Raw genomic sequence first — 15,690 nt, 5'->3', positions numbered from 1 at the left:
ATAAGTGTAACCTGATAGAGCCGACTAAAAGCAACAGTGCACTGATCTGTTTCCCCAGATATAAAAGATGATGGCCTCCATTTAAAACAACCATAAAATAATTATGTGCAAGATGACTCAACAGGTTTGAGGGCCGGGAGGAAATGGACACTAGAGCGGAGTTTCTTTGCAAACCGGACAGAGAGTCAATTCTCTACTGAGTTACCAGTATTAACATAAATCATGGTGACAGTGTCAAGTTAATAACAGCCAAATGAACACTTTCAAAGAGTGTTTCATTTCATGATTCTAAGAAAAAGTATTCCAACTGCACCCTAGGTTGACTTACTCTTTTACTGTTTCCGGTGTTACGATCCTTTTCAGTAATAATGTTATTTTTGAGTAGCTAATTTTGCTGTAATCTCAAATTAGGTGAAATTGTTAAGAATGTGTTTAAAATACCATGTGACAGTGTTTCCACAGGACTTAGTGTCATGCTCATGAGAAGTTCAGTAACCTGCTTCATCTGTAGTGATGGTGAGCTCGTTGCTAGGGTTGCTGTTGCCAATGATGTTCTTGGCGACCATGCGGATGTTGTAAGTGGAAGAAGGGTGGAGGTCAATAATAGTGGCCTGGTTGAGCTGCGGTGACACATCTTTGGTTACCTGGGCTGATAGCCATGACGCTAGAAGGAACAGAGGGGGAGAAGGTGAATAGACTGTTAGGATGGAAAGTAACATGTCTCATGTCTTATTTCTGCCACGTTTGAGTGATTGATTTCTTATTATTTATCGAACATGTGTCTACCTGATTTGTTCTTGCACTCAATGTCATATCCTGTGATGGGGCTGTTGCCATCAAAGCCCATGGTCCAGCGGAGGGCTATGGTCCGATCTTTAACCTCCCGGATCTCCACCTCTGGAGGGTCGGGTGGTTCTGAGGAAAAGTGAGAGTGTTATAGTGGTAGCCCTGAAATAGAGCTGGGTGGCAGGCAGACCAGACAGATGTATCGGTTATACTCAGTGATTTACCCAGTGAGAGATTATGGATAGGACTGCAAAGAGCAGGAGTCACACTGTGCAGCAATTTAATTCATAAATGAATGAATTATGTAATAAATGATTTATGATTTATGAAAACTTTACTACTCCTGGAGGGAATTTTGTTTTCTTCCAAACAGACCCACTGAAAAAGCACCATGCGTGAGCTGAACTGAGTCTGAGACGAGCGGGGAGCTTACCTTGTACTGTCAGCTGTATGATGCCTCGGTCCTCACCGAAGGAGTTGATGGCATGACAGGAGAAGAATCCAGAGTCCTCACGAACAGTAGGCATAATCTACAGAGAGACACACACCATATGCAGGGGATAAAGTTATGTTTTATCCTAAGTGCTATTTCAAAAAGAAGAATGGGCAGTGTGCTAAACTGCAATATTCTCATCCTTTACCAGAGAGGGGGGTAAACCCTCTTCATCCTAACCCATGTGGGATACTTAACTACTAAATCATCTCAAGGCACATATTCCTGCATATACTGCATTACACATGTACTCATTCATACAGTGTTTTAATAACCATTAAATTGAACTGAAAGGGAGCTCTTTAATATTTTATACTCCACTTGAAGATTTTAAGATTATGTGAGTGTATGTGAGCCTTCCCCACTCTTTCTCCCTCTCTGCTTTCCATCTGTGTGAATATATGAAAAATGACTGACGGATGAGCGCTCACCACCAGCGTGGAGACGACTTCGTCGGCCACCTCTTTGACGGTGACTACGTATCGGCTGGTCTCCGGGTTGATGATGCGTTCTTCCTTCTCCCAGCGCACCATGATGGGTTTCTCCCCATGAGCAATGCAGCTCATCTTCTTCTCCTCGCCCTGCGTAGCCAGAGTGGTGTTGGGGTAGGAGGTGATCATGGCTGGGACTGGATGGAGGGGACAGAAGTTTGGGGGAAGAGTGTAAGAAGAGCAAGAATAGAGAGAACGGGGGAAAATGAAAAGAAAATAAGACAATGACATCAGTTGAAACACTTAGGTATTTTGCTGTTGAAGATGTTTATAGAGTAATATCAAACATCCCCTTTGTAATAGTCTATCTACTTCTCCCTCCACCAAGCACCAGTTTGGAAATTATTGCTCTCACAGTGCCATGCATTGAAAATACAAGAAATCAAATTATATTTTGGAAAACATATGCACTCTCTGCTGTGTTTCTTGTCTTATACCGAGAAAACTATTTTTCTCCTTTTCTCTGACAATTATGACAACCATTTAAACACTCCAGGGACCATCATGAACTCATGTTTGAGTCTACCTGTCTCCCACAATACTTAGAGATTGAAACGGAGCCCTTCAGGTAAGCCTGCGCCTGCTTTGATAATGACAGCGAGCGGTAACGTGCTGCTTTCTGAGGATGAGGCGGAGGAACGGAGAAGAAAGTGGTGACTCCTGACTGAACTCCCATCGGTCTGAGCGTGGAGCCGGTCTGGCTCTACGCCGTAACCGCACACCAGGCTCATTAGCAACACATCTAGCCTGTGTGTGTGTGTGTGTCATTCAGTAGAATGAGTATCTGTTGTAAATGTCTCTCACCCAGACTACTCACAGTCTGTACTCACACTATTCCCATACTCACACTTTCTTTCATTCTGTCTTTTTCTCTCTACTGAGACTTTCAGGTGATATTCACAGTATAATGATCTCTAAAGTGTGAAGCCCTTGAATTGGAATACACGATATTAACTTCTGCAGTCTGAGCAGAGTGAGCGAATATGTTCATCTTTATCAATGTGGACATTATGGACATTATCCCGACTATCATTATATATGTTATAATGAAGGTAAAACAATTCAAATGATCTGACTGTTGCCAGTTGTGTGATGGTTAATTATAAACCTGAGTGAGTCAAAGCACATTGAAATGTGTGGGAGCAAATGATCAGCAACTTTAATCTGCTGTGTCCTGAACAGGACACTGCAGTTGCTGTGATCTTATTTCGGGCAGTTCATCATCACTGTGCAACAATCAGGCTCTGAATAGCAGAAGGAAAAGACAGGGACATTGAATAGCTGTAATTCTGCACATAGGCATCCACTAAAGTACATGGCCACGACAATAATCTAGTTTTGTTTTCAAACAACAATCCCTGAAGACACTATATTAAACTAAGGCCACAACTAACCCTTATTATTTTTATTATCTGTTCAGTCAAATTTTTTGTTTTATCTGACCAACAGTCCAAACCCAAAGATATTCAGTTTATAAAGATTTTACTGTTTTTGCTTAATATATTTCCTAAAGCTACGTTCATTGGCATTTTGGCCACTTGAGGGCAGTGGAACCAAGCTATAAACACAACACTGACATATTATTACCATATAAAGTTGTTAGCAAACACATTCAGCAGTTACAGAGCAACATTATCATTCTTTTGGAGTCCTATTTGTGTCCACCGGATAAATGTGAGTCCAATATTAACTCTCCTTTTACATCTGATGTGATTTCCACCAGCTCCTGAGGGAAATATCTGGCTCTTCAGCTGCTAAATGCTCCACTTTGTTCACCAGCTAGTCACTAACTTTGTTTGTTGTTTGGAGCTGGGCAGGTAGCTTAAAGTGGGTTTTAATGTCCTTTCTGCCTGCTGCAGTTTTAAATTACATTGATGAGACCGGTGAGAATTAATCAAAACAGTGAAGTTGAGGGCCAGAAAACCAAAATGACGAGCTGAAAGACGCTTTAAAGCTATGTAGAGCTGGAGTGAACACCTTTTACATTACACATTGCCATTTGATCCATTGTTAATATAAAAATACGGCCTAGAGCAGCTTTCAAACAATTCATCGACTACCGACTGTTGAGTGATTAATGAATGAATCTTTATTTACATTAGACAGGCCAATGTTTAGTAACATACGTTTATTCCAAGGTTTCCAGTATATGTAAATATGTGCTATGGTGAATACTGTGTCTTTGGAAAGGACAGTAGTGGCAGCTGCATGTGGCAGATCCTTGTGTAGTAGAGATTGGAGGACTTCTCTTCCAAGAAGAGATGCAATATGTGTGTTTGAGTCTGTGTGTGAATGTCTGTACACTCCTGAATAATGTGTCGGTGTGCATGGGTATGAGTGTTATACTGTGCGTGCATATGTATGAATGTGTGTGCATGAGAGCGGCTGTGTCTGGGGGAGCTAAGTGGGCGAGCACAGAGAGCAGAAAAGACTTGTGCTCATGACACATCTCAGCCACACTACACGATGGAGGAGAGAGAGAGAGCATGTACCCCTGCAGCGCTAACTATGATCCCTCTCCCTTTCCCTCGCTCTCTCACTCCATCTCCCTCCTCAGGCTCCCACCAGGACAGCGATGATTTAATGATGAGAGAGACCACTTTGATTATTCATACGCAGCAGACAAGTCCGCTGGCCGTGCTGTTGTCTCACACAGACACACGCGTATACCGAACATACACAGATATGCACGAGTAACGGCAGACGCACGCACACACCCGTGCACATTCAGAAATACACAAAAAAGACAAGATAAAAAAATCATAGGGATGCACATGCACAAACAAAACAGTAGCAGTGACACACACAAACAACCGAAAACACTATTTAGAAATACACACATGCCTCCCCACAAATACATGTAATCATTTGTTTTGGCGTCACGCAGGACCCAGCACCAGTTTGCTCGTACTAGGAGTGCCAGGAAGGTTAGACAATCACAAGTCAATTAAAGTACTTGAATTTATAATGAATCATTTATTATACTGTACTTGTGTGAATGGCAACTAGCCTGATGGTGTTTGAATTGCCCTGATGTGTTAAACCTCACCCATTCTGCAGGCTGGAAAATGCTACAGATTGTTTCTTGCTCTTTTGTTATTTATCATTCCAGTGGTACATATATAGATCTTCCTGTGTGTGCACACATTTGTATTAGAGCCTGAATGATTCAGATAAAACTCTACAAGAGTCTAAAGCTACTCAAGCAACTCTGTGAGGCTGCACTTACGGACACTGTTGCTTTGAGCTAAATGCTAACATCAGCTTGCTAACATGCTTACAGCAACAATGCTAACATGCTGATGTTTAGCAGGTATAATGTTTACTATGTTAGTTCAGTGTGTTAGCATGCTAACATTCGCTCATCAGCATTAAACACAAAGTACCGCTGAGGCTGATTGAATGTCATTAGTGTTGCAGGTATTTGGTCACAAACCAAAGCACTGGTCAAATTAAAACTTTGACCCGATGATGGCGCTAGATAAAAAGTTACGAGATCACCAAGGTTATTACAATTTATCCCGAGGGGAACATGTGTGTGTGTACCAAATTTCATGGCAATCTATGCAATAGTTGTTAAGACATTTCACCAAAAATGTGAATCTCAGGGTGGCGCTAGAGGAGGTCAGTAGTCAGGGGATCATAAAAGTCAGTAGGATTCATCGTCTGGGGACCATGAATGTCTGTACCAATTTCATGGCAGCCCATCCAATTGTTGTTGAGCTATTTCATCAAAATTGCGACGGACAGACCAACATTGCCATCCTAGAGCCACGCCGCTAGCATGGCTAAAAATAATTGTAAGTGCTCGCTGACAGAAAAACTACTTGATAGCAACACTGCTTTTAAATTACCTCAAACGTATCTTTGAAATGTCTTTACGCTGATACCAGAATATCTGTATATCTGACGATAATACCGGCCATGTCGCTGTATGCTCAGTCTCTAATTTAAATAATTAAAATCAAGAGAATTAACAAGCACAAAAGCACACACAAACACAAATATCATATACAGTAAACCCCCACACAAACAAATAAACACAGACTCCTTCAACATGTTTCTGTCTATTTTCTCACAGTACATTTCCTTCTTTGATGCAGCCAACAAAAATCAAAAGTGGGGGCTACTTGTGTGTGTGTTTGTGTGCATGCATGTGCGAGGCCTGTGTGCTTGCGTGCGCGTACGTGCACCCTCAACCCCCACCCACCCTCGACATGATGGAATGTGTCAGACTTGGGACTGCCAACGTTTAAACCTCATCTCTTATTCACTCGCAACCCCTCCCTCTCCCTCGCTCCCCACACCATCATCCCCTTTTCCTACTCCCCCCACGCAGGAAATCGCTGATTTATTTTGCATAGCAACTATGAATTTTAAGTGAGTCCTATTAAAAGAGTCTTCTCAGCCCCTTCTCTAAATGTTATTGCTCCTTAACAGGGGCTATTTTCTCCATCTAAATCTGAGGCCTTGGCAGTGCAAGTTAACATCGAAGAAGCTCGTGTTTGCTCATCCAAAGAACTCGAGAAAGGGCACACAATGACAGCACGCGAAGCTCTGTGTGTGTGTACACACTTCTGTATGAAATTATGAGTGTATTAGAATATTTGTCATTTATGTTTGTATGTATGAGCACATGCTTGTCTGTGTAGGTGTGTGTACATTATGTTCCTGTATATGAATATGGATACATGAATACGTCTGTGTGCATTTGGAGATGTTTCAATCTGCTTGTGACCTTGTATATGTGTGTGTGTGTGAATGAAACATGCAAAATGTTCATGTGTTCAAGATCTCTACCATGTGATGTAGACTGCAGTATCTAAAATGTTGTAAAATCTTCACCGATCTTGGCTGTGCTTCAGTGGGCCGAGCTGAGGTGAGGCTACTCACTCGCTTCCTCTTCATCTCATCTCTATGCATCTACCGTGCAGCACTCGCAGGGCCCCGGGCTAAACCTATTCTTTCTGATAGCCCATAATTGCTCGGTTGATGTATATTTTTTAATATCCAGCGATATTACAGGGGCCTGGTAATAAAACACGGGCGGGTAGAGGAGAAAGTGTGCGTGGGAAGAGGGGAGAAAAGGGAGAAAGAGAAAGCTGAGGGAGTAGAGAAGGAGGGAAAGGGGGGGGGGACAAAGACTCAAAGACAGGAGGTGAGGGAGGTACAGCGGAATAAGACGGGAAGAAACGTAGAGAGGTGGATCATTTCTGATCCTTCGACCATATTGTCATTCCCCTCATGGGTTAAATGATGTATAATAAAACCAGAAGCACCATTTGAACCAACGCTGGCTTCGCACAACATCTTCTGTATGGAAACCGACAATTCTGAACTCTAAGTTACCAAATTACCTTGGTGGTGAGTTAAAACAATTATTGATGATTCGTCGAGAAAGAAACAATTAATTGGTAAATATTTGATAGCTGATTAATTGTTCATGTTGCTATGCCTGTAGTTTTTTGTTCTTGACGGCACATAATGCAGTTTACAGAGATAACTGTGGCTGATTTACCACTGAAAACAATGGATCCTTGATTTCAGACAGAGGTAAACAAAAACTGCTTCTAAATTCTAGCACACAACCATGGATTATGCCAGTTACAACTGGCAGATTTTATCAGTTGTAGCTAGCAAATCAAGCTAACGCTGACTCCATTTATGGTTGACTTGATTTAAAATGAGAAACCTATAAAAGGTGTCTACTGTACATGATATGATGCTAAAAGATTTAGGCTAAAGCTGCATGAAAGCTAGGTAGCCTAACATGCTAACTTTTACGTTACATTAGGGCAGATAAACCTACTGTTTAAACCATTCCTTACACATTTGTTTTTGGCTTTGGATAGTTTAAATACTGTAACTCCATGTGCACCACTTCAGCATGTGGAGAAATCCAAGTTTCAAGTCCAGAAATGTAAAAAAACCCAGAGGGAGGGATTTATTGTGTGAGGCTTTCATGCTTTTATTTGTCATGTATGACAGTAAATTGAATATGTTTGGATTTTGGACTCTTGGTCAGACAACACAAAACATCTGAAGACGTCACCTTTCTTGACATTTCATGGGCCATTAACGATTAATGATTGATGAAGAAAACAATTGGCAGACTAATTGCTAATGATTAGCTGCAGGGCTGATGAGTTATGCTTGAATCCTGCTTGACTTCACAATGTGGACATGAAAATAACACTAGGCTAATTGAATTGAAGAACACCTTATTGTTAAGTATATGTTTTTGAATTGAGTTTCTCTTTAACATGTCATACATTAAAAAAAAACTTTAGTTCTCTAAAGCTGCTATTATAAAAGCAGAACAATTCTTGTATGTCACTTAACAGGATTCACTATGTTGACAGTGTGATTTAGAAAGGACTTACAGCAAAACATGCACAGAGACACATGGAGATTGATGTGTACAGTAATGATTTAAATATATGATGGAGTACTCTCATATCCATCTGGGATTAAAACTACTTGGTTAGCAGAGTGATTCAATGAAGCTAAAAAATGATCTGTGAATGGTAAATAAATGTATGCTTTGTTGTTGGCAATGGGGGATTTAGACACTTGGAGGACACACACAGCTGCCAGCAAATGTACAAGGGTATAAAATGAAACAAATAATGTGTTATTTATCTTTTTAATCTTTCTCTCATTGCTGGAAATGGAAGAAACAAAGACAGCCAGAGAGTGCAAATAAAGCAGAGAGACATGCAGACTGCGCTTCCCTTGAGCCCCTTCGTCGGCTTCTAATTGAAGTATTGACGGATTTAAATGAGGCTGAAATGCACTCAAGAGTTCCAGCGTCTCATAACACACACGCACACGTACACACACACACACACACACACACACACACAATCGCACACACTGCATGCAAGCAGAATGGACACAATGTGCCATGAATGGATACACAAATAAAAACCAACATGATTAGAAAACACGTGTGAAAGATGTATAACACACCTTCAGTATGTATGCTAACAATCATACCGTATGCCTAAAAATGAAAAGAAATGTGTAATTGTACACAAACGCACACAAAAACAGAGAGAAATGGACATGATGGTGTTGGTGAATACGCGCACAGTAATGGTCGTTTTTCAAACCACTCATGCGAGTAAGTACACTTTTACAGAAAGCATCTTAGTGTACGAGTACAGTTTGGGGTTTAAAGGGCATGAAATGCGATCTGTTGATGAGTGACAAGCATGTGGCTGAGCCAGCATGTAATGACTGAGCAGCCAATAGCAGCAGAGGAAGGGCAACACAGAGTATTATCACAGGCCCAAAGAACTTACAGCTGTTTTCTGTAATGTGAATTATTCTAGCTGTGAAGATGACACGTCAATGCTAAATTAATCATAAATGACTTAGAGGTTTTAAATGACACTGCAAGAGAAACGTAAATGTGTAAGTGTGGAAAAAAGAGAACTGTTTAATCCATATTCAAAGTTACTGATGATGACAAATTCTGGTGATATCACAAAGGCATTGTTAGCATGATGTTAGCTGCAGTATTAATAAAAATGTGTGTGATGTTGGCATGAGGTCTTGACATTTTTAGTTGTGAATTGGTTGTGGAGATAAGTAGGTATTGGCAAGACAGCCGATACTAAAGCTTTAAGGGTAGAAACTTTTGTGATTACTGTAGCAGGACATTACTAAACATGCGACAGACTTACTAAAAAACTTTAGCATATCGTGTGTATTTTGTGATTAACAGCTAAAGGCTGCAGGAAAAATGTATGAACTCATAGATAACTGTAAAATGGAAAAGTAAAATAGTAAAAGTAGTTCTGAATAAGACTTTATGAGGGGAAAGTTGGGTGATCATCTCAACTTGCATTAATTATTGCAATTGTACAATTTCATATTTCCCGAAGAGACTCGTAGGGTTAGAAGAGGAGGCTGGTGCAGGTTTGTCAGAATTGTTCAATAGTTACGGAGGAAAAATAAGTGTTTTAAAAAAGGTTTACTATGATTTTTGTTCAGCAATAAGAATAGATACTGTATGGAGTCAATATGTATATAACACAGTTAACTGTTCCCTAAACAATTTCCCTAAACAATTAACTGTCAATTACTAGTTTTTGATTAAAAAAAACATTCACTATCCTACTCCACTTACTATGTACACAACCAAATTAATTGAATTTGAATGAAACCACCAGACAAAAATGTAAATTCATTGGAAGGGAGAGAACACGTCTTTGATATAAATAATAAAAGCTGCAAATAATGTTGCCATGGCTCATGTTAATGAAACTACTAGTTATGAGAAGTAAGCTTACATCATTTAACACTAAAGCTGTCAAAATTCCCTTTGATGGAGTCGAGTACAACATGAAACCGAAGCCTTGAGCAAGAGCAGAGTGTGTTTGGTGGGTCAACCCTCTCTCTCTCTCCTCTACTGATATATGATACAACTGACTACAAAGATACTCATCTCCCTCATCACTACAAGATCCACACCAACAAAACGATACATATATATAAGCCGCAGCTCTTTCTAGTGAGTCCTATATAGGTATTTTGATGTTTATCTCCTACAAACACACACACACACACACACATAAGTCCAACGGCAGAGGGGTCTCAGCAGGGTGGAGCAGTGTGATTGGTGTCAAGGCGGTGGAGCAGCAGAAAGTAGGCCACAACACCAGGCTTTATAGGGCTCATAAACTCCTGCGTGACACATGTGCATTGCTACTGCTGTCCTCCTTCAATACCACACCATAGACAACGCACATACACCTAGCTATCTCAGTGTTTTGTAAGGATGGGGATGACGAGTGTCACGGCAAGATGACCTCACAAAGGGACCGAAAGAAAAAAGGTCAGAGAGGAGAGAAAAGGGAAGATCTGCGCTGTAGTTCAATGCAACAACACTGCTGATTGGATTACTGATCTATATCATCTCACTCTAACCTGTTTATGGTGAGTCTTCTCTTTCACTCTGAAGGACTCATACTGGTATAACAGAGTCCAGGAGATACAGTACACGCATATCATGAACAAATGCAGCTCCAATTTATTAGATGTATTTTTCCGTTATATAAGATAAAACACCCTGCGTGACACCTTCTTTGCTTTTGGTTTTCTGTTGTTAAAATGAATAAAAAAACGCCTTAAAAAAATCAACGTTTAGTGTTTGGAGTTAGATGTGCTTCTGAGAGCTGAGTCTACTGCAGCTGCAGCTGCAGTGTTTACTTTCTGCTTGGTAGAAAATGGAAGAAAAAAAGGTTAGTACAGCCATAGGTCAACTCGCTGCATAGCAACTGGGTGCTACAGTCAGCAAACTGACCTATGAAAACACAGAGAGCATGTTCATCTCTCAGCCTGCTGCTGTAGCACTGACAGCTTCACACAGTGGCAGCTCCCAACCTTGTACACTGCAAGGCTTAATTACAGTGACACATGAATATCCATGGCATGCCAGCTGATATTAATGATGACAAGTACTGATTTATCCAGAAGGATCTACACAAATTATTTTGTTGGAGAGGTCAGAGGTCAGGGTCAGTTACAACTTCCATCCCATCTGACTCACTTAAGACTCACACTAAGTTTAATGTATGTTCCTTATAACTGTAGTCAGGTTCTTGTATATTTTTCCATATTTTTGTTCTATATATCAAACTTTGGGCTGGTGAGGAGAGAGACTGAAGAAGAGATAGAGAGAGGGAGACAGAGATAGGGCTGCCCGTCAGCGGGGGTCCTCGTGCTCCAGTTTGACAACATTAGCACAGGGAAAATAAGCCCCACTCGCATCTAAGCGCCATGAAAATGAGGAGCCACTCCTAGCGCTATAGGGGAGCTACATGCTAATGCTCACTGGCGGCAGGAGACCTGCAGTCGGGGACATTAACATGCCGACCTCTGAAGAGAGCAGTGAGAACACACATGCGCTCACACAAGAAAAACAGAAACATGCTTACATATACTCAGTAGAGGAAGCAGAAGGACAAGCTGCCTGCTCAATAACTCCTGCTCCTTTAGTGTTACTATGAACACGGATACTAGCCAACAGATGCACTAAACGTCTTCCTTTGTCAGGATGTTTTGATACAATTCTGTCTTTAAATTTACCTCATGTCAAGTCAGGATCATGACCCCTTTAATGCTTTGCTTAGCTTATGAAGCTGAAGCTCATCACAAGCTATAATGGCCAGTGAGGTGTTGCTGTGGATGGATTATGACCTGAATCTGTGGCTCTGAGACTTCATCATTTGCAAAGCTTGTCTTTTGAATCTGTTGATGTGCACCTCTCTTCCTTCCATTCTTTACAAAACAAATGTCTGGCCGATCAACTTTAAGAGGAGCAATCTGTAAAATCCCGCAGCTGGGAACCCTTTTTTAAACGGCTGCTTGTTGCTGCACCAACCCAGACATTAAAATACACAATGATCTCTGCCCATCAGCTGTTATTGATCATGCATCAGACGCAGGCTCTTACTTTTGACGGTGAGGTACATGGACTTGCTGACATCAGCTCCCACGTCGTTGCTGACCTTACACAGGTAGAAGCCGCTGTCATCCTCCAGCACGTGTTTGATTAGCAGCGAACCGTTGCTCAGCAGCTGGACACGAGAGCCGCTGTTCAGTGGGATGGGCTGAAACTGGGGGACGCCAGCACCTGATACAAGTAGGAAGAGAAAAGAAAAAGGAAAGAGAGAATAGAAACAACACTGTAAGTAATGAGAAACAAACATTTAGATGTAATATGCAACTCTTTATGTAGTTTATACAGTATGTATAAATACATGTATATTGATCTGCATTGTTCAGGAGAGAAAAAGATGTATAATGCAAATACAGCACTTAACAGTAAGCTGACCTCCAGTGTGTCAGTGTGTGTGTGTGTGTGTGTGTGTCTGTGTGTGCGTGCATTCATTTGACCATGCGTCTGTGTTTACAGATTTGATGACAAAGCCTGTCAGATTTAGTGAGGATTGTAAACATGTTTCTTAACACCAGGCCTAAATCCTTAAACCGCCAAACAGCTGCTGAGCACAGTGAAGCAGGCCGAGCTGCTGGTGTGATGCAATCACAACAGACATAATGCTCATGTTTAACAAGACGGCAGATTGGTGCAGAGGAACAACAGGCAGAAGGAGAGCAGAGAGGCTTTGCATTGCTGCTGGACGGACCACTGAGATTCAAAGATGTTTACTGTAGCTAGAGAAGGATTTTCTAGCTACAGTAGACTATTTATTCCTGTGTGTCAACTCTCTGGATTTATTCTTTGCATTTATGTTTGTTGAGTTAATAGATCCAGATGAAATAGTTATGACGACTACATACAGTAAATGGCACATTCTGATGTGAGAGTAGAGTAGAGTAATGCTTTGCACGTCTTTTCTCAATTCTCAAAAGTCCAATAAGACTGACATTTGATATCCATCACTGAAGCATCGTTGAAATAATTGGACTTGGCATCTTTGACATATTCTGGCCTGCTGCCTGCGTGTAATTAATACCTATCTTTTTAATAGAAAATGATGCCATCACTCTTATTCTATTGTCAAACAATACAGTATCTCATTCTGCAATGGCAGCCTTAAATCTGTAGGAAATGTCACTGATACTGAATTATAAGGCTTTAGAGCGGCCTGCTGTTATACTGATGAAAGCACTGTATTCCACCTTGCTCATGTAGTATTAAACACATGTGTGAACTGAGCCAGACGTTGCATTAGCTCGTGTTAAAGTTAGCGTGTCGAGATTAGGCTATTTAGTGAGCTGTGGGTTTTTGCTTTTTAATTAAAATGCAGTCAAGTGGCCGTGGCTAGCAAAGGGTCAAGTGGTGACTTTGTTCCTGCTCCCCTGGCTCTGAGAGAGAGGGAGGAGGAGAGAGAAGGAGAGAGAGAGGGAGGGAGGGAGGGAGGGAGGGAGATGTGTTCTTCCTTGAATTATGGATTTTGCATATCCAAATGGTGCTAGTCGTTATGCTAATAGCAGTTGACCTTTACTTACTGTTCCATATCTCCCAGAGACACTCATCTGGCTCTTAGCTACTTCTGTTGCAGTAATAGCATGCCAGACAGCCATTCTCTGGACAAACTGCACTCTGGCTTGCAACAAATTAGACATTAGACAATAGCTTCCCAAGCCACCTACCCTGGATACATTTTGAGGTGATTTTAATTGCCTTTTTGCTCTGACTGATATCCTGCGCAATAACATATTACAGAGCAATAGGAAAGGTGTGAAAATATGTGATGAAGGCCCCAGAAAACCAGAAAACCGACCTGCAGCCTGGCCTAGACACACACACTGCTCAGCCTTTCCATACTGATCAGGACTGGTCAGACAATACTAATCAGACATGAGTGCTGCTTGTTTCACACACACACACACACACACACACACACACACACACACACACACACACACACCAATGCACGCCTGCACACACAAATCCAATCAAAGGGTGAAAAACAGATCTGATTCTTTCATTCCTTTGATCCTGGGGCCTAGCACACACACACACACACACACATACACACACACACACACCACTCCACACACTTGGTTGTTGTCTTTCTGTTGGTGAAGCTTTCATCCCTGGTTATATGGATGATGGAGCAAACACCTGGGGCCCCTCTTCATCTGCCCTGCTCAAGTGGCTGAACTCACCTGCTGCCTCCCTGCCTGTCTGTCTGCTAAGGCTCTATCTCTGTGTATCTGTCTGTCTGTTTATGTCCCTCTCTCTCTCTCTCTGATGATTCTCTAATGATGCAGATGGAAGCCCCCAGCCCATGTTTACTGTGAAGATGGTTGTGTGTGTGTGTGTGTGTGTTTGTATGTATGTGCATTCACGCACATAAGCACTGGCTGTGGATGAAGCGAATGGAACCCACTCACCTGCAAAAACATTACTACTGCCATACCAGCTGTGTACAGCTCTCACCTTCACACATAATTGCTTAAAACACAACCTGAGACCGAGGTGTGCCTCAGATAGCTGCACACACAACTGCACTGTACCCGGCAAAATGATAATTATATGATAACTTGAAAATATTACTTCAAATCCTTTACAGGTCAATCGTCATTCCTTTATTTACTTGACATTTTGCATTGTGGTATAACAAAAAATATCAGTTTCATATGATTATGGATTTCCCCTTCGAGACTCAAGATAAAACAGTCATATTGCTGTGAATATTACTATCCGTTTCTGTACTGTATGTGTTCATTGTTGCAATGAGTTGTTCTGTACTTGTGTTCACATCATATGGGATGGACGGTAGAGACATGAACGTTTTTCATGACGAACAACTCCAGACAATTATGTGAGGGTTAAACATAGTGTAAATTATAACACTATATCCATTAATTCTGTTTTTTATGAGATACCAAGTTGTAATTACGAATCGGATGTTGATGTTGCAGAGCATCCTGGTGACTCAGGAGACTAAAGCCTGCTTTATTATTCTGTGAGTTTGAATTCAAAAGTGTGATTTGTTTTTAATTCGAAATGATAATTCCCTTGTACCTGGCAGGTTCATTTGCTGTCCTTAACGTACCTTTGGAGTGTTCCCATACAATGGTGGGTGGCGGGTAGCCTTCGGCTGAGCAGTTCAGAGTCACAGTTTTTCCATAGATCCCATCTTGGTCCTCAGGCTGAACCACAAACTGAGGAGGAACTGTGTATACACATAAACACAAGTAAGATTTGACAATGATTCATGACATTTGGCATCTTTATTATACTGTGGGTTGTGTACGCAGGTTTTCATACCAGTCAAACACAACACCAGTCGATTTTACCTTCAGCCAGACAGGAGAAACTAATAAGTGAACTGTTGGTACTGTAGGGATTGCTCAAAATTAAAACTGGACACATACTACAGATTATAGTAGCCCACTCGGTGCCATCAGATATATAATCTGTTCCTTTGTGTT

The 15,690-nt window shown here is 41.3% G+C and overlaps 1 protein-coding gene across 8 annotated transcripts in view; it reads right to left on the bottom strand.

The window, feature by feature from the left end:
• Positions 1–15,690, bottom strand: part of dscamb (Down syndrome cell adhesion molecule b) — a 121,594-nt gene that overhangs the window by 19,696 nt on the left and 86,208 nt on the right. For all 8 annotated transcript variants that reach the window (XM_070905253.1, XM_070905257.1, XM_070905256.1 and 5 more), the window contains 6 exons: positions 15,312–15,431; positions 12,236–12,415; positions 1,711–1,907; positions 1,220–1,316; positions 787–915; positions 497–664 (listed from right to left, as the gene is read on the bottom strand). In XM_070905253.1, the coding sequence (XP_070761354.1) occupies positions 497–664; positions 787–915; positions 1,220–1,316; positions 1,711–1,907; positions 12,236–12,415; positions 15,312–15,431 (891 nt within the window). The remainder of the gene's footprint in view (positions 1–496; positions 665–786; positions 916–1,219; positions 1,317–1,710; positions 1,908–12,235; positions 12,416–15,311; positions 15,432–15,690) is intronic.

The sequence above is a fragment of the Enoplosus armatus genome, chromosome 5, assembly GCF_043641665.1.
Source record: "Enoplosus armatus isolate fEnoArm2 chromosome 5, fEnoArm2.hap1, whole genome shotgun sequence".
Classification (NCBI taxonomy): Eukaryota; Metazoa; Chordata; class Actinopteri; order Centrarchiformes; family Enoplosidae; genus Enoplosus; species Enoplosus armatus.
This window is presented reverse-complemented; position numbering and strand designations above follow the sequence as displayed.